The 23,850-nt window shown below is 37.5% G+C and overlaps 1 protein-coding gene across 1 annotated transcript in view; it reads left to right on the top strand.

The window, feature by feature from the left end:
- The window catches only part of BICC1 (BicC family RNA binding protein 1), a 109,876-nt gene that overhangs the window by 41,896 nt on the left and 44,130 nt on the right, over nucleotides 1-23,850 (top strand). Inside the window, exon 3 of the mRNA XM_056352434.1 lies at nucleotides 11,727-11,796. Within this exon, the coding sequence (XP_056208409.1) occupies nucleotides 11,727-11,796 (70 nt within the window). The remainder of the gene's footprint in view (nucleotides 1-11,726; nucleotides 11,797-23,850) is intronic.

The raw sequence follows: 23,850 nt of genomic DNA, 5'->3' as shown, positions 1-23,850 counted from the left end.
GAGTATTTCTGAAGGGGCTCCTCAGATCTTCTTTTCCTGGCTTTCAAGAGTTTGTTTGTAGAACTTGGTTTTGTGGAAAGCACAGTATACTACCAGCCAGCAGTAACTTGGTTTTATTGCTGCTGAATGTCTGAGATTATTTAGGTTTTGTGGGGTGTTTGGTTTTGTTTGATGTGTTTGGTGTGGGTTTTTTTTGTGTTGTTTGTTTTTTGGTTTTTTTTTAATCAAAGAGAAATGGTGTTAAGAATATACTCCTTTGCACAGCTGCAGACACTTAAGGGTTTTTCAGATATCACTGGATTTAGGCAAAATGTGTGTTTAAATGCTCGTGCTTCTATTGACTGTAGACTCGCTTATTCCCTGAAGGGGACGTAATCATGCTTGGAGGTATGAAGATGCAAATGCACTGATGTTGCATGTGTGTACCAGAATGTACATTACCTATTTGTTTAGGAGGCTCTGGCAGTAAAGGCAGTAAGAAAGCTGCTTCAAGCTCTGTTTTTCTAAGATAGTAAAAGAGTTTGTTTTGCAGCATCCTGTGTTTTCACTTGTACCTTCGAAAAACGTTTGTTAGGTTGATCTGGCACAAGCCTTCTAACTTTGGCAAAATTCTTGAGTGTGAATATATTGATACAGTGTTTACTTAAACGTGAATGCTTTTCTAAGAATACATAATATATACTGATGCACATAAATGTAACTGAAATTGTTATTTTTCTCCCTGCGGTAGGTCAGGCTGCAAGTTGGTCTGTCTTCCTTTTTAATCTCTGAACGTGGAACATGTCGGTAGAGCTTCAAATGTGAATTGCTTAGGGCGTTTTCAGGCATTAAAATATTAATCATTGACCTGAGACTAAGATGTCTCAGGCTGATTATTATCAGTGTTCAGCAGTAACTTCTGAAGGGCTTTCCATGTGTCCTCATCCATGACTTCTCTTGAACTGCCTATTTGTAATTATAGTCTCCCTAAGGCTATATTCCCATTTCTGATGGCAACCGCTCAGCTATTGGTTTCTTTCAGTGCTGTTTATCTTGCTGGTGAGACATAGTGAGTTCATGGCTATTATACAATATCATGGGTTTTGTCTCTGTTTCAACCACAGGAGCAGTTTTGAACTGCAGAAACTGGTTCCACAATGTCCACTTTCTCTGGCTAGAAATCCGTATCTGCGTTAGCGTTAAAATAACCTCTTCATGTAGAGTTTGGCTCTTAGCATGTGACAAGGATATATTAAGGCCACACATTTCCAGAGCTTGCTTAAAGCACCCGGCTGTGCTAGGCTGTGATGGGAATGCTGGCATGCGCTTCTAATTTACATTGAGCTTCCTCTCATGTAGCTTCCTGGGAAGAGGAAGTGACTGCTCAGAGAGAATGGTATGGATTAGAAAGTTGAAAGAATGTCAGTGGCAGTCAACATTTGCAAGAAATCTTGAGAGAGGTTTGTCTCCCGTTTGGCAAAACCACACCTAGTGGAAAGAAGGAGACTGTTTAGGTTGGATCGTTTTCTCTAAAAAGGTAAATTGAGAATGCTTACTTAACTTCTTGCTTAGTTCAGACAGAGCTAAGTGGTGGGAAGGCTTCATTCTTGTGGAAAACTGCATTAGTCACGTCTCTAGTATAGCAATCATGCTTGGGGGTTTTATTGTTTATTTCATCTTTAGTTTCTTCTATGTTGCTTCTGATATAATAGGGACAACCTTGAGGGTTTACCTGTACTATGAAAATGCTCTCTGATGGGCCTGATCCTTGAAGTGCCCACTGCAGTTGGAAGCCTTAAAACAGCACTGTCCTTGTTGAGTTCCTTGTGAATAATTCCCTTGGTCAGGAACAGTGGCAATTTTGATCATTTAGTATTATACATAGTGACTGTCTATATCACTGCTTGGAGCTTGTTCTGACTTCCAAGTGAATCGGAGTTTTAGTTGACGATGATGTTCCATTTTATTTTACCTTATTGCTATACTTAATGTTTTGTGCAATATCTCTTGTATTGTAAAGCAAAGGAGAAGGAGCAATTTTGTCACCACAGTCTTGATTGAGATGCCTAATCCTTTTCACTCTGAAAACTAAATGCTCTCTTAAAATAGGGGAGAGATTCTGGTCCTCAGAAATACTTGGTCTCTGTCCTTCCCCTCTAAAAACAAAAAATGAAGAGCTGAGTATGAGAATGATACAAATCAATAATATGCACTGGGTTCCTGATTTGTAGGGAAGAGACTTGCTGCTTCTGCTTGGAGAGAAGAGCTGCCTGCATATTGGTGTTTCTCACAATGTGCTGTGGGGGCTTCATTGTTAAGTAATAGGGTTTTTTAATTGGATAAATTTCCCCTTATTTATATTATTTGTGTAGAACTCCTTAATGCTGTACACACGGATGCATTTATAGCTTATATTTCGCATGCTTAGATAATCCCTTTACATTATTGACTATACTTTTAGTAATTTATTTTAAATAAAAATACTACAGGTGACTTCTGATTAACATTTCCATTGAGGTTGAACAAAATGTTCAAGTCAAGTAAAGCGGGGACTTTAATGTTTCTCTATAGGTAAGGGCATTTGATCCATAGTTTTCTTCTCACTTTACTTGCTGTACTTGTAAAGTAAAGAGTTCTGTAAACTCTGTAAAAAAGAAAAAAAAAAAAACCCAAAAAACAAAAAAAAACCCACCGTTGCAGAAGGTTCACTTGGTGCCGTTTTTGGATGCAGGAACAATGCTGCAATACTTGCTTGCTTAACAAGACCCTTTTTTAAAGAATGATCTTTGCCAGTTCATTTCAGGTAAAGTGAAGGTTAAAAAAAAAGTCATGTGTGTGCATGCATGTGTTCTTTTCCCTTCTAAGCTAAAAATGCCTTATTTATATTGTTTCCATTTCCAAAGCCATATCCACATAGATGGCTTTTCCCAACTCTCTTTACCGATTCAGAGCTTTTATTTATAGCTTGACAGTTTGAGTTGTAAAGCTGGTATTGTTTACTCTGCTGCCTTTATTGCCTTTACATATAATCTGTTAATTAGTTTTTGAAGTATTATCAGATGATACTCATTGATCAAAAGTACAAATAAATGAATACATTGCCTATAATGTTAATTTTGTCCTCTAATTTTAGCTTCAATACCACTTCATCCTGCACATGCTTACCTTATTTCTTGATAAAGTCAGTAGGAATAGCTGTGACTACCTAGTGATTATGGTAAATTTGTTTAGAGTTAATCTGGGCTAGGATATAGCCCTTGACAACAAACAGCCTACTTGCTGCTTTGCAGAAGTCTCTAAGCCTGTACATGCAGACCACAAAATTACTGGTCATGAGAAGCTGGAGGAAAGCATGTTAGTATTTTGCTTAGCCTAACGTGAAGCTGTGTAGAAGTATGTGAATGGGAAACAGGCATGTTTTTCTTCTGTTGCCTCCTTGTACCTGAATCTAGATTAGTTGGAAAATTCAAACACTTTAATTTTGTCATTTAACAGTTAAAATAAAAATCAGTTTAACAAAGATGGACAAATTAGTATGCAAGGATCAAATTCCCACAATATTGAAACAAATTACTTGCAGCAGAAGAATGAAAAAACTATGTATGGCAGTACTGAACCTTATCCATACTGGGTATCCCATATGGTAGTCTCTAAAATAATGTGAATGTTATCCTTTTCAAAGACAAAGTTAGGGGAGAAGGGCTAGCCAAGTCACATAGAGATACTCTTTTTTTTTTTTTTTTTTTTTTTCAAAATGTGTTTGGGGGTTCTGACAGTTGGAATATAAAATAGGAAAGTCAGGTACCCCTACCGTCCAAGACACATGCACTGGTGCCCTTGCACTTGGGAAGGCACTTGTTTCATAATGCTCCTTCTTGTGCACAAACTTGCACATCTGGAGCGCAATCCTTGTCGTCCCTGTGCATTGTTTTGTTGTGTATTTTTAAGTAGTTTACACTTAATGTACACTATTGGTATCAGCACTCTTAAGAAAAAAAAATAAAGGTTTTTCTGCATTGTCTCACTGTGCTGCCACTCTGCATAGGAGATAGCTTTTTCTGCCACACAGAAGCACAAACTGTGAACTCGAAATGGTGTGTTGGTCTGGAACGTGTGGGTGCCTCGTGGCTATCTGCTGCTGCTTGTGCTCAGAAACAGGACCAGGTTTTGTCATCTCCTCTTTTTTAACTTCTTACATGCTTTATATTTTCTCACCAGCAGTGAAACTGTTCCATTGTCATGTTCTGGGTCCAGCATCTCGAGTGCTTACTCCAGCCTCACCAGTTTCAGAGGATGAATTCACGCTGTCGGTTCCTGAGTAACTTTACACAATTCATTTCTGTGTCTTGTTCTTCCTTCCCATCCTTATTCTTCCCCTGCTTTCCCCTCCCCCAACCCCCAGAAAACAACAAACCATTAAATATAATACTCCTGGTTCCAGCTACACCCATAGCACTGTTCTTGCTGCCAAAACTCATGTTCAGGGATCAGTCATGAGCTCAGATACTGCTGCTTCACTGCTGCTGCATTGGAAGCAGAAGAAATAAGTATCAGCCCATATAGAATGTTTGGCTATTCCAACTCTTCAGTCTTCCCTGCTTTATATAGATTATTTTTTTTTATTTTTGTGCAAATGATATTCCATGTTTCAAATAAAATTATAAGAGCAAACTTGTTTATTTTGCTCTAAATGCGTAGATACTGTTCTAATACTACTTCTCTGAAAGCAGAAGATGCAAGATGAACATCTTGCGTCTGTGAAACAACATTCAGAGATGGGCAAAAATTTTGTATATTTGTTTTTACTGGGCATCGTGAGGTCTGATTTTTAAATTATCACATCACCATTTGGTTAATACTGAATTAGACTGTACATGTAATGGTTTTGTTTTCTAAAATAATATGCTTATTTGGGTGTTAAAATTTTTTAACAAGTAAAATCTGCAATGCTCAATTTTTGGCACTTTTTTGTGAGTTAATGAATTGGATAACTAATCTGTTTGCCCTAGTACTCTTGCCTTGTTAACTACATGCAGATTTTGCATCAAAACTGCAACTGTGTTCATGCTGAACTTAATTTGTGTGTCTGTCTTCTTAAAAAGAAATTATTTCTTTTTGTCAATTAAAATAAAATTGATGATCATCTGGAACTCCAGACTTCTAAATGTTCTGTGCATAACCCCAGCTCTCATTATGGTTCTTAAAGCTCCGTTCTTCAATGCAAGCTTATACTTTTTCTTATTCAGTTCGCTTTAGAAATACTTGAGTTGCCTGTTTACTTTTTGTGGCTACTTTGAGCTAAAGCAGTTGGAGCCCTTGGTGTATGAAAACTGGATACTTAAGCAGAAACTTTTGGTATCAAACGCAGCTTCTGTGCATTTGTAAATGATGGTGGGTAAGGACATGTATCTGGCTTAAAATGAGTGTTTGTGTCTACTAACAAGACATTTCACATGTAGCTGAGATTAAGACAGTGCTTCATGTCAGTTTTCCCCTCTTTCCCCATTTGCTTTTTCCTCTGACTTGTTATGTTAGCATTGCTTCAAACTACTTTCAATTTTAAACTTCATATTGCTTGGGAAATCACATCTTATTTGGTCATACCTTTTTGTCTTGCTGGAAAACTACTTCATACAAAGAAATGGTCTCTGAGATCTGTAAGTGTGGGGTTGAGAATGCCATGAAGAGTGAATCTAAAGGTAATTCAGAATATAGTTTGGGCCCCATCTTGATTGTATGGTTTGTGGTATCTTTTTTTTTTTTGTCTGTACACAGAGGCAGTTTCTGAGGGAAAACCAAGATTCGACAGGTATAACTATATTTGCCTATAGCATTGTCTTTTGCTCTGTCACTTAACCCGCTGAAGAAAGAACCTTCCCCCAGTGCACCAGAGGGAACTGGTTCACTTTTAGAAGTGCTGATTAATTTAGAAGAATCACTGCTGTGTTCTCTTTGCTGCTTCTCATCCACCTCTGTGTTCTATGCTGCCTCAGAGAGAATAGTTCTTATTTTCGTGGATATGATCACCTGTAGCTATTAAGTTTAATTTCCTTTCGTATAATTTACCCAACCAGTCTGCTAAAATACCACATGCAGCATGTCCTGCTTTCAGCATTTGTCACCCGGCTCATGAACAGGATTTGCAGTCTGCTTACAAGAAGTGGAGCATTGTCTCTGAAATATTCCAAGTAGCAAAGGAGTTAGTGCTCTCTGAGGATTTGTGTTCTTTGATAGTTGAAAATAAGGTACTCTTGCAGTAATCAAAGGTTTAGATGTGTGTAGTGCCATTGATGATGTTGATTTAAACCTAAATGTTGCTGTTTGTTTTTAACCTGCACAGAGGAAAACCTAGGAAAAAAATCTTTGAAGATAAACTCAGCTGTTCAAAACATGACACAGACAGATAAATAAAAACCATCGGTGGGCATACAGTTTCATTTCTTTCTAGGATTTTTACTAATGTGAAAAAATCTGTGTATCTACCAAATATGTTATTGTGTATTTAAAAAAAAAAAGTTCTTGAATATAGATTAAGATAAACATGTACCTGTTCTAAAAATAGAATTTAAATGTGTTTACAAGATTTTTAACATCTATGCTTATTCATTATTTAAGTACTCTACAAGTTAAAATACTGTGTATATCTTCTGTTGTATTAAGGAAGGTTAAACTGAGGATGCTAATTCCTTGCATAAAGCCTCGCATAACAAACTGGCTTTTTTAACAGTTATGCTTGCAGCTTTGAGAGTGACTTTTGCCACTTCTGTTGGAATGAGCTCATTGCTGAGCTAAAGCTGAGAAAACCAATTGCAGAAACTTACTGGCATATGCAGGTTCCCCTCTTAGCTTTTATTTTTCCTTTCACTGTGAATAAGGACTGAAGCAGAAATGGCCAAGATGTGTGAATCCCCAAGGTGGGAAGATCAGAAATAGACACCTTATCGCTACCTATTAAGAATACTACTGTCATTTAATGTGCTTGTTTGAAATGAAGAAAGGTCTGTTTGATATGTTGTTCTTTTTCATCTACTCTGTGTAAAAATACTTCCTTTGACTTCTGAAATGCTTGTGGGCTTCTGGGGAGTTTGGGTTGGTTGGTTTTTTGCATTCAGGGCATTCCAGTTTCCATCCAAAATCAGCTAAACAAAAATTACAACGTAAGGAAAAAATAATTTCTTACTGTCTTAATGTAAAAACTCCCCAAAGTGCTTAAACTATAAATTTTTCAAGCTGGAATACAAGGAAGCCAAAAGCTTTTCTTCCAGCTGCCTTAGAGCTAGATGTTTTTCTTCTGAAGGCCCAGTGATTTGTAACTAGAGCCAATTCTTTCAGGGTCACGGCACAGTCTTATTTGTGTTGTTGGTATCTTCCACTATCTTGTGTCATCTTCTGTATGTTCTCCACTGAGAATAGCTTACATATTTTTGGCTGTGTAAACACTACTGTTTCTCGTGGGGAAAGGGCAAGGAGGGGAGATGTAGGTAGATGATTTCTTAGGGTTTTCCGCATTTTGAGAAGAAGCAAGAGATCATTGACTACAGGATTAAATCTTGCTGCCAAATATGCTTGCTCTCTTTGGTCAGTTGAACCCTCAAGGCGAGGAGAGTTACGGATTAGTATAAACCCTATTTCTTTATATGAATAGGGAAGCCGAAGCAGAGGTGCTATTCCGCAGAGATCTCAGTGGAAATGCAGCCTAGGGATGATTGAATCTAAGTGTTATGTAACTGAAGTATTTACACAATTAAAATACATGTATTATACGTCTATTACTTGTAAATTGAGTTCTGTTTTGTTCTTTTGAGAGCGGTACTGCTGTTTTCAGGGTATGTGGCACGACACTGAGTATTCACTAAGAAAACTATTCCACTACAACATGCAGTTGAGGTTTTTATGGAATGATTCCAAATTTGTTTCAGGAAGAAAAATAAAATCCTGGCACTGAAAACTGCCTGGCTTAGAATGGTAAAACAGAACTAAAAGTTGATGCAGCAGTCATCTACGCTCTGCAGAGTTTTACTGTCACAGTTTTCGACATCTTCAAGTTCAAAAGCTGTAGTAAAAACTCAGTTTCTTGTTTTCTAGAGCTTTGTAACACTCCTGCTACTACAATACATAAATAATAAAATAAATACAATAAATAGTTTTAAAAGTAGGCAATATAGTTCAAACTTTTCTTAAGGGTTCCTATGAAAGCCCCAATTTCTCAAATAAAACCAGAAGTTACTTTTCATTACAAACCTTTTTAGGCAGTTAAAATTCTCAAATTGTTTTACAGGCAAGATAAATTATTTTCACTGGTTAAAAAAAAAAGTGCTACAGCAAAAACTGTTTTCCTTTTTTTTCCTACATAATATGTGGTTTTCAAAATTCTGGAAAAGATGATTATTGCAATCAGCTTGGAATTCATCATAAATTTTACTGCTTGGAGTTGAAAGCCAGCACATACTCTTAAGCATTTTTATACTTCAATAAATGCATTTCATTTAAATGCATCCAGACTTCTTTTTTTTTTTTTTTTTTTTTTTCTTTCCAAACTGCCTGAGACAGCAGATAAACTTTTCTTTGTAGTGACCAAACTGAGTCGTCTTTTTGGTCTAATGTGGTAATTTCTAGCATTGCATTCTCCAAAGAGCTTAAGGTTATTAGGTGGCCAAATCTCAGTGGCTGACAGTCAGACTACTTTCCCTTTGAAGATCTCATATGCATCTTTCTCTTAAGTCCCCAGTATGTGTGCATCTCTGAAGTTGTGGGCTTTCATTTTGTTTTGGTTTAGTATGAGAAATGGGGAGGATTTAATTTCTTTAAAGCAGAAGTCTTCAAATTTTATTCAGAGGGTAAAGGACTGATGGGATGCAATACTTGTCTTCAATGACACTCATTCACTCCTCCTGTCTCCCCTCTTGTGGTTCCTTTTAGGTCTTTAACTCAGTCCTGCTCCATTCTTTGTTTTAGCATCTCCCTTCCTCTTTTAGATAATGCCTTCCTGTTTTCTGTGTATTTCATCGCCTGTTGCAAAATTAAAAATAATCCTGGCCCAAATCCTTCTATCTCACAGAAGTGAATTCTTTGATAGAGCTTTTTTGACATCTTGGTTGGAAAATTGTGGAAAGTATGTGTATGTTGCCGATAGAATTTCACCCTCCTGGAAATGTCTTATTTCAGCTGTAACTTATTATCCAATAGTTGCTGAAACCAAAAATATAGTATAATGAAGTCTGGCTGACACTTTCAGTTCTTCCATGTGGTATACTAATCTGGAAGTTGTTGTGATGCCCTAGGGATTTGGATGTAGAAGATAAGAATTCAGAAGTGTTAGAGAAGTCTGCCTTAGTTCTGAATTATACTATCATGGAAAACTTACTGGTATCGTAGCTGTTTTCTCAATCCATTCATTTTCTTTTTGGAAGTGGCTTTGCTAATTATTTTGGGATTTTATATTTTTGATATTGCTTACGCTTGTTGCAGATGACTAGAAGGACTAAAACGTACTGCTTTGCTTAATACCCCCCTGACCCCCTTAGGGGAGTTAAGTTTTTTGGGTAGCGTCTGCTTTTTGTGTACTGCAATTATTTGTTTCAGCAATCAAAAGAGCACAATTATTTTTTTAGTCCTCCTGAGGAAATTGAACAAATACTCTAATATATACAGGAGGAACCAGACTTTGAGAGTTGCCATCTGAAATACACCTCTCCTTATGCTTTCCTACCTCTCTCCTATTTACAGCGAACAAATTATTTTAGTTCTTCTGACTTACGGCTTCTTCTAGCTTACAGCCCAAGTTTAGAGTGAGCACTTGTTTACTTGTTACCATTACATGCATTAAATAATCTCCTCAATACTTACTACCCTCTGTATCTTTACAAAGACTCAATGTCTAAAATAGTTTGACCCAGCAGACAGAGGGTAGTGGTTACTCCTGCCAGCTCGGTTACTGCAAGGCTGCGTACGGAGTACTTGGTCCAGTTAAGTCTCCCTCAGCCTAAGAAAGATCCTGACAAGCAGGAGTGACTCCAGTGGATGATCACCAGTTTGATCAAGGGCCTGGAGCAGCTGATCTACAAACACAAGCTGAGAGCAGGGTTTGTTCAGCACGGAGGAGGTGAGGTCAAAGAGGAGTCTAGTAGTAGGCTTCAGCTACCCTATGGGTGACTAGAAAGTGGACTGAGTCAAGCTCCTCCTAAAAGTGCGTGGGTAATGATGACCAAAGGGTAAGCCAAGGATAACTCGACCAGATAAGAGAAAATAATTTCTCAGTAAAAGTGGCCACAAGAGGCTGTGGCATTGCCTTCCTTTGAGGTAATGAGAGCGTGAAGGGCAAGGGTCTGAGCAACCTGACCTAACTTTGCACTTGGCCTTGTTGTGAGCATGAGTTTGGACTTAAATGACTTCATTTCTTTCTTCCCTTTCTTCCCAATGTCTGTGATTGTAGGACCCCTTCTAATTGACGTTAGTTAAGCTGAGCAAACTGATTGCTATTAATCTCTTTCATAATAAGCTACTGAAATTCTCAAAGGAGTGAGGACCCTTTTGCTTGCCGCTGTACAAAATGTTGGCCATGTGTGAACAGAACTGGACAGTTCCAGGTGAAAATTCGTCAGGGCCTTCCATAATCAACATGTATTAAAAACTGCCTTGTCTGATGCAGCCTACCATGATATTTAATAGATGCATTTTCTTGGCATCCTACAACCATCTTGTCATGCACTAACGTGAGCATATCTTTCTCATCTCTTCAGGTCCTCATAATGATGAGATACTCTCTTCTTACTTATAATAATCAGATACTCTCATAGCTCAAATTTGAGAGGTATGATCTCGTCATACTTATTGATGAGATCTCAATGTAAGAGAAGATCTTTGTCTCAGTAGACGTGCCCACCATTTTTTAGAACTGAATTTCAATTCATATATAAGTATTTGATGTCATTCAGTTCCTTCTGTATTACTACTAAATGTCTTAGTGATGCACTATAACTCTGTGCCAGTATTAAATTTCAGTGTAATATGCCTATGGGTAGTGGATTTTTTTCACTAAAGCAAAAGGTGGCAACAGAATGAGAGTCTATTTGAGCCAAATGACTAGATGGATTTCAAAGTGTAAGTGTGTGTGTAGGGTTTTTCCCTGTTGGCTGGCTGGAGATTTACACATAGGTTGCACACTGTGTTGTAACAAATGCTGTCAAATCTCTACTCTGAACTGCTAAACCAGGAAGTAAAATTTTTAGTCTGGATAGGTTTACAATGAAAGATTCCTTTCAGGTAAAGGTGAGGGGGGAAAAAAACCAAAACCAAACAAAAACCAACAACCTGTGAAGGCAAAGCAATGTATCTTGACTTATGGAGACCCAAAAGGACTTGATTTCAATTTGACTGGCTTTACTTAGAAGCCATTTTAAGATAACTGCAATAGAATAAAAATATTTCTTTAAAGCTTTGAAATTCCATCTGAGATGGACACAGAGCATGCCATAGCTAGTCGTGGTCATTTGAACTTAGTAGAAACTGCTGAGCATCTTGGTTTGCTCTTTGGATTTCTCTTGAGTGATCAGAACTCAGCTCTACCTATCGTCAGACAAAAATTCTTCTCAAGAAAGCAAGAGAAGTAGTTAATGACTTGAGCTATTTATAAGTAATGGTAGTCAACAGAATTAAAAATGGTAAACTTCATCTCTTCCAAAAACGAACTTTTGACTTTGTAGGAGAAAAATAAAAGCTTAATTTTTCATAAATGCTTTTTTTTACAGATTATGGAAGAAACAAATACACAGATTGCTTGGCCATCAAAGTTGAAGATTGGAGCAAAATCGAAAAAAGGTATTTTGTTTTGTTACTTTTATGGGGTGGGATTGGAGTAGTAAAACCACAGAATAAGCAATCCTGTGTTTAGAGTCACTATACCAATATTGGACACACCTGAAATATTTTCACTTCAGTCTGCTGTTTTTATAAGAATTTCTTGTTGATGTTCTCTCAGCGATATATAGATACCAGACAGAGAAACCCATTTTAAGTAGCTTGCACTTCTAGAAGTACTGTATCATCAATACGATTGTGCTTCCTGTCTTAACCGTGTGTGCTTTCTTCTGTATGATTCTGCATCTAATCTGAACAGTTTCTTTCCTTTACAGCAGCCAAAGTCAGTTAGCCTTTCTGGTAACAGTGTGGATTAGTGGGTGTTCTCTGGGGTTTTTTGTTCCTTTGTAGAGCACAAAGATGTGTGTTGGTCAAACCGGGTTAGAAGAATATACTCATTGTGTCTGTGACGGAGGCGGTCTGAGAGCTTTTTTAGTTTCTTTAAGAAACTTAAGTAGAGCTGTTACTTTGGAATGGCCAATATTATATGTGTTCTAAATGATGCTTCTTTTGGAAGTACAGCCTATTAATGTGAACCAAGTATACAATGTGAAACATCTCTTGTTGAAGTAAGCCTCCTAGTTCTGTTATGAAAGAATCACAGCTGTGACTGAATCAAAGTAATACTTAAATCCCCTTCTGCAGGAAAAATGAAATTGGGAACGATGATTTCACACCGCATGTATTTCTGTTCAGGCTGATACATACTAAGACCCAAGAAAGTAGAGTTCAAATGATTTACCTGGAAGTTATGTTTAGAATGTATAGGTAGAGATGTGGGCTAGCAACCTTTGTAAATGAAGAAGGTCACATGAGAAGAAAAATAATCTCTTCAGAAGGGTGCAGGTTTAATGATATTTCTATGGTATAAAGTAAGATTCATTCTCTGAGGTACTTTCCCACATGGCATTGAAACACAAATTGATTGTCCTTCCCCCATGGAAAAAGAAAAAAAATCACACTTGAGCGGGGAAAAGTGAAGAAGGAATCCAGACTTTAAAAAATGCAGGTGTCGTATGTATGTATATATTCCTATGTGAGAGTGATAAGGTCTCTGTGCAAACCTGTGCTCTGCCTGTGGCGTTCTACACGCTTTCTGCCTGAGGTGCTATGAAGTGGTACACAGGTACAGCTCCTCAGGAAACTGAGGCAGGTTAGTTTTTGTTTATGTTTTTGGTTTTTTTTCTTTTGAGGGGACAAAAGAATAAAGCAGTACCTGCATTTGTTTTCTTTCAAATTCAAATGACCCTGGTCCTGAAGATTAAAAGCATGGATGAAAGGCTATGAAAAGAAGGGTCAGAGAGGTGCCTGGTTGGGCTTCTGGACTGGTACACAGGTGCAGCTTTATATGTAGATTAATTTAACCTCTTTATTGTGATCTCAGAGAAGATAATATTAGATTGGTGGTGAAGCTCTATCAATATATGGGATTAATTTTAATACCAGGGGAAATACAATGGCTTAAAGTTATGAGCTGACAGTAGAACTAAAAATTGAAGAGAGGGAACACACAATAAGCTGGGCATACTGTGTGCATTTGTAGTGGAAATTATTATCCTGGAAAGTCTTTCTGCCAAAAGAAACTTTAGATAGTGATAGGCTGCAAACTAGGTATTTTAGTGCAGCATATTGCTATTTAAAATGATGTTTCACGTGCCTGTGAACTGCAGGGTGGCTCTAGAGTGAAGACTTTTGCTTTCTGGCTAGCTTTGCTCTAGGAGGTTGTATGTATATACACCTAAAAGAGTAAAGTACAATATGTACACAAAGAACCCCTTAACCTGGAGGTTCCTATTTCTTGTGAAAGAAAGTGTAGTTTATATGTTCTTTTTTCACTGGATATCAATTGTTTGCAGTTTTGTAACTTGCCATTTGCAGCTACAACAGCTGTTTATATAGGGAAAATATTCTGAGTGTTTAACATACTCTAGCTTCATTTAATGACATTTTGTGATTGAGAAGAGAGTCTGCAACAAATAGCTGTCTGCCTCTCTGGGGACTTGAACTTCATAACGTGCTCTTTCCCTGTCCACTTGGCTGGGAAATGAATGCTTGATAAGCAGGCACTGAGTGAGGGAGAAGCAGTTACGGATGCACAGTCTTGTACCCCAGCCATACACTGTACCCTATCATAATCAAGTGATACCAGATTTTTCATATAATGTTCCAAGATAATCTGCTTGCAGATTCAGTAGCTTCACATTCTGTGGATATATGTTGTGGCCTTTGGTCATTCACAGCTCTCCTCCCAAAATATGAGGAAACACAATCATTAGGAAGACATTTCTAGCTGTGCTGTTATTTCTGTCATGTTGTTCAGTCCATTATGAAACACTAAAGGAGGCTTAATGTGGTGTTCTTCTCGGTGCTGTTGTCATTTTTAATTTGAGGTCGTCGATACTAAATAATTAAGGACAGAGTACATGTTATCTTTCTAATTACAACACAGGTACTGAAATTTGCAGACGAGGTGTGCGTAATAAGGTTCAGCAAGGATCTGAAGGTTTAAGTTCTGTACGAGACCCAGAATGTTTTTATGATCTTGTGGAAAAAAAATTACTGTCATGAAGCTGAAGCACTAACAGTAGATGGCCTGCAAGTTGCTAAATTGTTTCTGTTCTGTGTTATACAGATTACAACTTTTAAATTGATTGTGAAATACTATATATTGAGTATTGTAGTGGTAATTCAGTAACTCAAACTTGATAAATATTTTCTGAGATTTTTTTTAATTTGAAAAGACTAATGTCTGGATTTAGCATATGCAGAATTTTAAAAAGTTGCTAATTAAAATTTATTGTTTAATTAGAATTAAATAATAAGTTATCAACTCTAACAGATTTATAAAGACGAAAACAGGAATTTCCTGGCTTTAATGAACACCAGCTGCTGCAGTCTTGCTCTAGTAATGAGGGTTGATGAGGGTTAAAGTATTTTGAAATCCATGTTTAGAAAACACGCAAGCAGATATAAATCTTCCAGTAGTATCTTTAAGCAAGCCATTTGTTCAGGTTGACAGGGAGATCCCATAACATTAAGGCTTCAGAGAAGGAAGTGAAACAATTTAAAACGGTTCTGTAATGACAGATTCCTGTCTAGCAGTAATGAAACAATTGGCATTGGCACAGCCTGCCCCGCTTTGCATGCGTGCTGTAGAGTTCAGGGCATATCAAAATCTCATGTCTGGAGGTTTCAGATCATCTGTAGTCCAACAAATTATAACTTCTCTATCCATTCCTCTCTTGCTCTCAACATACTTTTCTACTCTGTTATGGTTACTGCTCCTTAGGAATGCTATTAATTAACTTCTAAAGATTTATTCAGTGGTATAAAAGTTTACAGTAGATTGCCAAATCCTAAATGGTCAGATGCTATAGTTACACAAACATTTTCAAAGCAGACATAAGCTAACATTATTTCCCTTTCCTTTCCCAAAATACTGACCTGTCCTGCTCTCCTGTTCTTGTTGTCCAGCCCTTTCTGCTGTGCTGTCGATGGCGCTTATAATGTCACATAGCTGACCAGGCTGGCTTAGAACAAACCATGGATAATTTCTACCACTGGAGGGCTGGTGGGGTGTTGTGCATTTGCTAGCTGTTTGAACCCTAGCTGCTTTAACCCAAACTGTGTCCTCAGTCTTCTACATCGTATGGCTGTGTGAGTCTGTAATGCTTAATGCACTGGGAGCAGATGAAAATTGTGTTGTTCAGCATGGTGTTTGTTGATGGCAATTTAAGGTCCTCTTTAGGAACTTTAAAAAATGAGTATATGTGAGTTTAGGTTTCATCCGTATTACTTATTTTTTATTTTCTCCTTTTAGAGTTCCCACCCCCCTCTATACAGGTGCGTGCTGTTCTATTTCAATAGCTGTGAAGAAGTTATGGGGATGTGAATGTGCTCAGAATGCAGACAGCCTTGAAATAGCATTTGGATAACAACCAATATAAGAATCGTTTCAGCTCCTGGAAACTTGGTGGCTCTAGGCAGGAATTTGTTCATCGAGTTGGAGCAGGGGAAATTTTGGGAAATTAAAAAAGGTGGTAAGGAGAAATGCAAAGTAAATGGAGCTTACAGAGCATGGGTAGCTCCGATGTCTCTTTCACCATTCACTTCTAAAAAGGGCAGCTTTTACTGAACTTCTGTCACTCTTTTTTTTTCTTCCTGTTCTTCCCATAATTTTATTCCTCTTCTGCTTTCTCCAGATTAGTCTCCAGCTCTTTATCTGCATCATCTGTTGAAGTTACCCACTCCTTTCTTTCTTTCTTCCTTTCTTTCTTTTGCTGCTCTTATTTTATGTCACCTGTTCTTTCATTTGTTGTTTCTGTTTTTACGGTTTGTTTGTTTGCTTTTTGTTTGTTTTTTCTAGGTTTTCCCTTCCTCATGTTACTGATGCATTTTAAATGGGTTTAAGAAAAAGACAATCCAGTCCATGTTCTGTTGGTGCATTTTTTCCTCACCTTGTTTTACTTAGTCTTTCATCTACTCTCTTCAGAAGTAAAGCTTAATTAACTTTTGTTATCAAAACGGTTACTACATGCTACTTCTCATTAGCATATCTCAAAGGCACTTACATGGTGCATCAAATTCATATCTAAGGAGAATGGCAGGAGGGGAGGAAACACAGCGGCACTGAAGACTTTAGAAGGAAGGCAGCAATAACTAGTTGTGGGCACTGCTAGAATCCATTGCGTGGCAGTTGGGTTTCATACTTTTCTGTAAACTTTGCCTTTTGCAAGCAGAGTCCAGTACTTCCTTCTTTGCATCTTAAACTGCTGAGACAATACACAAAATAAAGTTATCAACTGTAATACTGTATTTGAGGCAAATAACTACTGAGAGACTAAAACCAAACCAGGAAAATAGTGCTCCCATTTATTTGAATGTTGTGTAGCCACAAGGGAAAAGCTTTGCACATTCCAGGAGGCATTATGATAAAAGCTAGAGGCTTACTACTTCTGTTAAAGCAGAAATGTCACTACATGGTGAACTTAAGGCCAAACTTGCATGCAAGTTACTGCCTTAGATATCAAGAGTAAGCTAAAATGTAATCTCTGTTTGTTGCTTCAGACCTTTAAGCCAACTTTCAACTGTTTCCCAATATTGTAATAAAAGCTGAAGTTTACATTAAGAGAGGAAGAAGGGAGGGAGAGAAGAGAGAGAAGATGTGGTGTCAGACTGCAGCCTTACGAATGTGTGCAAATACAGTGCTGGGTTATTTAGACTTCTGGCACAGGTTTTCTGATAAATCTCAAATCTGTTTTTATGATTTTCAGATATTTTTTTTCTCTTTACAAATACTGAATTTTCTCAATGTAGTTTGTCAGCACAAATCTTTAAAAAGTGGAAACTGCTTTGGATGCTAAATCTCTTATAGTAAAATATCATACATGGAGAAGTGGTTAACAAAGAGCAGTTCAGCATTGTACTTGCCAGTTTTTAGTGTCCCATGTGCAGACACTTCATAATTTACACACGTGTTCCATGGAGAGATTACATCATTTCTTAAAATATAAATGCTTTCCTGACTGTTATGCAATATTGATTTCAATATTGGAACGGAGCTGAATCCCACATTTGTACAAAGCAGAGACTGCCTTTCTCACGTAGAAACTTCAGCGAAACACATGGCAAAGAAAACCTCTGTGGCTTACACCTCAAATTGTTTGTTCCAATGTACTAATGGATGCAAGTAAGGCATTGTCAGTGGTTGTGTTCAAACCCAACATTTAATGATGAAATGTCAGTGAAAATGTAAGAGTTAATAATCCCATGTAGCATTATTCTGTAGGAGTTATGTGAGCTTTAAACAGCAACATAACCTTTTCTAGTTTTTCTGGAGGTTACTGGATTCTCTCTTCCCTGTCAAAATACAAACAAATAAAATCCCCAACAATCACCCAAAAAAAACCCCCCAACAACAAGGAAACCTACCCAAAAAAACAAACCTAAAACCACAACCCCAAAAAACAAAATACCCCTAGGCAAAGCAATGAACCTAATGAGGCTGCAGTTGAGAAACTTTGAGTGCAGTGCTAAGTGTCTGTCTGAATCACTTCAGGCAACTGTCTCATTGCATTGATAATATTTTGTAATAAATGCAAAGTTTAGAGAAATGAGTAGATTTCTCTGCTTTCAGTTATCATTGGAATGCTAAAAAGATTTCAGTATATGCTACTAAACTTTGTTTTACTTATTTTTTTTCTAAATACCAGGTGGCTTGGTGTACTTCAGAGGCTGGCATGTTTGCAAAGCTTAGTTATACAATCTGAAATTTTCCCCGAGAAACAGGCCAAGTCTGAGTTTAGTTAAACAAGCATAAAAGTAACTAAAAATTACCTAATAGTTTAGGCTGTTTTCTACTTTGTCTTTTAACTTCGGAAGTTGAAAACCATAGGTGGCAGTTTGGCATCTACAAGACTGAAGGCATCTATGAGATTGAAAACTTAAACTTAAGTACATAATGTTACGCTGTATACATGTGTGTGTGTATGTACATAGAACAGTGACTGTTAGAATTGCTTTGTTTTTTAAGTCTTCCGTGTTTTCCTTTTCTCAGGCTTTACACGTACATGCTATCCCCACTTATTATAGTTGCAGCCATGACACATCTTTTAATTCTGTGTCTTCCTTCAATGACTTAATTATTCTGGGCTGGAGAGAGATTAGTTCCTTTTTTTTTTTTTCCATTGTCACAATGTATATATATTATGCCTGCTTTAAATTTTGTTAAAAAGTAGTTTGGAACTAGCTGTATTGTGGAAAAACTGCAGTTATCAACACAGTGTCTACTAATTACCCCTGTTGTGCTTGGAGCTTTAACTTCTCATTTTGATTGTGGGCGAGGAGGTAGTGTTTCTTGTTTGTTTAGCTTCTTTGGCTTAAAACAAAAAAAAGTGCCCCAATAGATCAAAAACCAACTGTTAAGAAAGCAACCAAACCTTCACAACCTCCCCAAAACCCAATAAGAGGCTGTAAAACCTCGGTGATTTGAAAAAGCGAGAGCTCTTTTGTAATAAAATCTGTCCCGGTGTATTGCTTACAATAATGGTTACACTCTGTACGGTATCAGAAGACCATTTCTAAAGGTGTTCCTGTAAGTAAATTGTTGAAGAGGAATTGCTCTGTTTTATGTATGTAGACAAATCTTAAAAAAAAACTTTCAAAAAATGATAGATAAAAATATCTAACCTATTTAGGGACGCTGATAAAAGTTGAGTCAATTGTGTCAGGCTAGCCTGGTTGTGGATGAACCTCTTTGCTGTTTGTACTATGTAGTAAGGGAGGATGATATCAGCTTTTTTATATTTGAATTACTAATTTCTTCATGGAGACAGTCAGTATAGTCTGGAAAGTTAAGATAAAGGTATATGTGAAGGTGTTTATATGTTTATGTATATAATGGAGAAAATTAACAAGACTTTTCTGTGAACATGGACACTAAAGTTAAGAATATTCTCAGACTTCTTTATATAGATTTAAACAGTTTATGGCTGCAACCTGAACATAAAAATGTTTCAAATCAATTGGCATTTATTATTTGTGGCCTGCTTGGCAAATTGAGATTTAAATCTTAGGGCAGGAGGAAGGGGAATTGATATCTGCATACAAGCTTGAGCTACTGCATCAGCACATAGCTTTTTGGGGGTGGTTTGTTGTTTCTTTGTTTTTTTTTTTAAAGGTTGTACATTTCAGAGATGGTTTCAATTATATGAAAACACTTTCTTGCAACAGCTAGATTTCTTAATTACACCTTATTTGATCTTAATTCTTTGAATATAAAAGTGAACCTTGCTACTTTTTTTTAAAGAATACGCCCATGTAAATTGTGTTAAAAGTCTTTGTTTGCTAAGTTCTAAAAGTCATCCTATAATTTCTTTCACTTCTAAAATGACAATCTCTTCATTTGTAGCCACGTATAATCTCCAAAACTGCTTAAAAATGGTGAGGGGAATAATAGCGAACAGAGCTTAATGTGCCAGACTTGCTTGTATGCTTGCCAGTACATAGCTGTGTAGCTAATTTATCAGCCTTTAAGCCTAAGAAAAATACTCTTTACTGTAAATTGCTGTAAAAGGGATTCATAGTTTGTTTCTGTAAATGCAGTGATGTATTGAGTCTTATTTTGCATGTCAGTCTTAAATGCTAAGCCAGCCCCACCTGAGAAGGTCACATAGCATCACAGGAGTACCAAATGCTTCAGACTTCTAAATGGAACGAGTACTGTAACAGTAACTTTTTGTAGTTTGGGTCAACTTTTGTTTTTGTCCTTCTTTCATCTCTGTGGTCTGTTCCTAGTTACAGTAATTTTAGCTTCTGCTGTTTTCATGAAAAAAAAACCAACCAACAACCCAAACCCAAAGCAAATAGCGTGGAAGAGAGTGAACATGGGATATAGTCAACTTATTTTTCTACCTTAAGTTCCATGCTGTGAGTAGCCACTTAATTGGCTTAGAGCCTTAAGCCTCAATTAAAAAAAAACACACAACAACAACAAACCCCACCAAAAAAAAACCCCAACAACAACAAAACAAATATACAAAACAACAACAAACAGGCAGGGGGCGGAATTAATCAGGCCCTTGAAGACCTGCAGTGGTATATGAAGCTTTTTGACAAACTTTAGCTTCTAATCCACTAAAATGCTCTTGAAAATTGTGCTAACTGTCCTGCAAGACTGTGCCCTGACTCTTGCTAGGAGGCAAAAATGTATGGAGTGATGTCCAGTTCTGAGCAACCACAGCCCGTTCTATCATCTTTAACTAGGGATGTAGTGACACAGAAAAGAGAGCACGTATGTTTCTTAAGTGCTTAGATGCTGAAGTAAAAAAAAACTTTTGTACTGGTTCATGATCAAGTTTTAATCTTGATTGTGTCTGCATTCTTTCTGTGCAGATGAATGGAAATACAGGTTCAGATTGCCTGATGTTATTCTGTTTCTTATAAAGCAAATAACATACTGTGTAATAGCAGGAACTCTGCCAGCAGCTCTGTCACTGCTGCCGATCTGAGGATTGGTTTAGGCATTTGCATTGCTGTTGGATGCCTTCCTTTGTCTGTGTGAATTGCCACCTTTACAGGGCAAAGGAAATTGTCCCCTGTCAATAACAGATCCAGTCAGGTGAGTGGAGGTGACAAATTGATGACTGTGCTGTAGGCACCTGTTCCCTCAGGAGAGGAGCTCTCCAGCTGGTTATATGTAGGTTAACAAAAAGGGGCTATAAGATGAGCTGTTGAAGTTACTCCACATGTCTCCCATCCATAAATGGAAACGGGATCCCAGTGCATCCGTTTGAGACAATTTCATATAATAGCACGGCACAGTAGTGTTTGATCACCATACCCCGAGGACAGCCTTGTTCTGCATGTTGCAAATAACGATAAAGGTGCACTCGCTTCTGCTCTTTCCAAGTACTTCTAACAGGAAGACTAGTAACTGCTTTTGCCAGCAATGAAATCAGGGGAGACAGAATGGTTTTCACAACTACCAAAAGTGCAGTTGTAGTCTTATCTTTATTGCCTCATTGCATGCTTAAGGTCTGTCCCGCTGCATCCATAGCTACCTGCTAGGTAGCTCAGCCCTCCAGCCTGGCATGCCCTGGTGTCAAACCCACTGATGGAGAGGGCATTCAGGGATGCTGGTTTATTGAGGCCTGTGTTCTTTTGTCAGCAGGATTTTTCTTAAAGCTATTTAGTTTTGGTTCCCAAAGTACAAAGTTGTAGGTTTGACTTTAGCAGTTCAGTAAAGGTCATCTTAAAAGCCATGGCATTTCAATACCTTTTCCTTGTTGGTGCCCGTGACAACAGAGCCACTGGTTTGGGTGTTCTGTGTCAGCTTTCTACGCTTGGAGCGAAATTGCTTTGCAGCTTTTATTTGACCTCACTGAAAACAAGAAAAAAAGATTCATCCTGTTATGCAATTGTCCAGCTGATATCTGTGTATATAAGTTGAGGGTTTTTCAGTTATGTTATGTCTTAAAAGCAAATGAATTTCACAACAGTATGTTTCTTCATATTGAAGGTAGTCATCTCAGGAGATAAAGGATGCTCTGTAATGTTTCTTGAAAATGCTAACAAGATTTGGGGGGGGGGGGGGAGGGAAGATAATTTCTTAGATCTGCAGTTGCTTCATAAAAAAAAGAAAAATCAGTCAGATATGGTATGTGATCTGCAAAATGGCACGTGTTTTATGTTCCTTCAAATGGCATTGCACTTATTTTTGTGCTTGACCTTTCTACAGCAAAACTAATGCTATTTTGCATTTCCCTGTAGGTAAAAATTAATTCACTTGATTGATGGGGCACCTTAGGTAGCTTGTTGTTTTGGGGGTTTTTAAGTCGTGCATCTTAGGTGGAAAAACAGAGTAGTTTTATAATCTGAAATGCAGAATACCTTCATTTGGGAAGTTCTTTATAAGGTGGGGAAGTATTTGCTTGATTAGTTTGTCTTTCTCTAGTTACACTGGATTTCAATTTGTGGCCTCTAAATTGCTTAAATGGGTTTATCTGACTTAACTTGCTCTGATGTAGATCAAATAGGCATTTTCAAAAGAAATAAGATTACAAAAGTGCATTAATAGCCTGCATTGGTCATCAGAATGCATAAAATGCTGGTCAGATAATTCCTAGCTATCGGTGATGTTGTCTGTCAGGCTTTAGAATGCAGCTTCTGGGGAGGCTGCAGTCATTTTCTTGTAATTCTGTATGTTATCCCTGTTAACTGTTACTACTCGTAATACTTTTTTCCCTTTTGCAGAGGGATTATTCATACTCTAGTATTTTTCATAAGAGAAAGATAAACTGATGTCAAATGTCAGTTGAAGCCCATAGAATGTTTTTGTTGTTTTATTTTCCAGTATGTACTTTGTCCTCTGTGTAGTTGGAGAAGTGTTGAGAAAGGGGAAGTGTCATGTCTCATCTTTTTTTAAGTGTAACTCACTGCTGCTTCCATGTGTTTAACTCGTAATGGTTCAGAAGTTTTCAAGAGATGTTGAAGTTCTTGATGCTGGTCTGATGCGTTATTGTATGCAAATGTTTGACACTAGTATGAAAAACTTATTGCAAGCCTAGTTGAGGATGCTAATTTAAACACATCAGTTACGCATTCAGCATTTGTCAGTGAATGGCAATGATGTCTCAGTAGTAAAGATGATTCAAAGTTTTGTTTTGTTTTGGAATAAAACCAGCTTGAGTGGAGGAGGCTGGAATCCCCAAACAGCTTTCAGAAACATGGAGAAACCAGCATGCGTAGCGGAACTCCACCTATGGATCTTGTCATATGCCCACCAGTATTACTGCAGAGAACACTGCTTTTTTCATACTCTGAAGGGATAATGTCTCATATGTGATAGTCTGTAGCTGATAAAATGTTGGCCTTTCCAGTTTAATTCTGTGCTTCTGTAACTGCCATCCAAAGACCAATTTTCCCCAAAGCCAGTGCCTCACCCAATGCTCCAGGCTTTCCTGCGGACAGTAGCACTTGCAGGTAGGGCTGTCTGCTGCGTTCCCCTCTTCAAACCTGTGCAACTCCTATAAACTGTCCAGTATTACAATGTAACCGAGTATCATCCTGTCTCTGCAAATCTCTTTGTATTTTAAATGAAAATCGGATTATTATTTTTAGACTGCTCTGGTTTCAAATATTCTTTACGCTGTGCATTCTGAATATAGACTTGAGTCTGTGTCAAAGACCGAGTGCAAACATACAAAATCGTCACTGATAGAAAATCTCTCTAATTACTTCCTCTGGAAACTGTAATTTGAATCATATGATTTTTTTAGAGTAGCAGGAGGAGGGACTATCTGAAAAATAACTATAATATGATTTTCAGAATTTTAAGATTTTCATCAGTCCAAACTTAACTTTGTATAAACTGTGCTAGTCATTTTGTTCCTTGATTATTTGGCAAGACTTCACATTTCCTGTAAAGCAAGTCTGATCTGCAGACAACAAAATGCAGGGTATAAATAATGTTCTTGTGATATTTTTTTATATATATTGTTCTACCCGGATTTTTAG

This window comes from Falco biarmicus, chromosome 9 (assembly GCF_023638135.1).
Source record: "Falco biarmicus isolate bFalBia1 chromosome 9, bFalBia1.pri, whole genome shotgun sequence".
NCBI lineage: Eukaryota > Metazoa > Chordata > Aves > Falconiformes > Falconidae > Falco > Falco biarmicus.
Note: the sequence above shows the minus strand (reverse complement) of the source record. Positions and strands in the feature narration are given on the sequence as shown.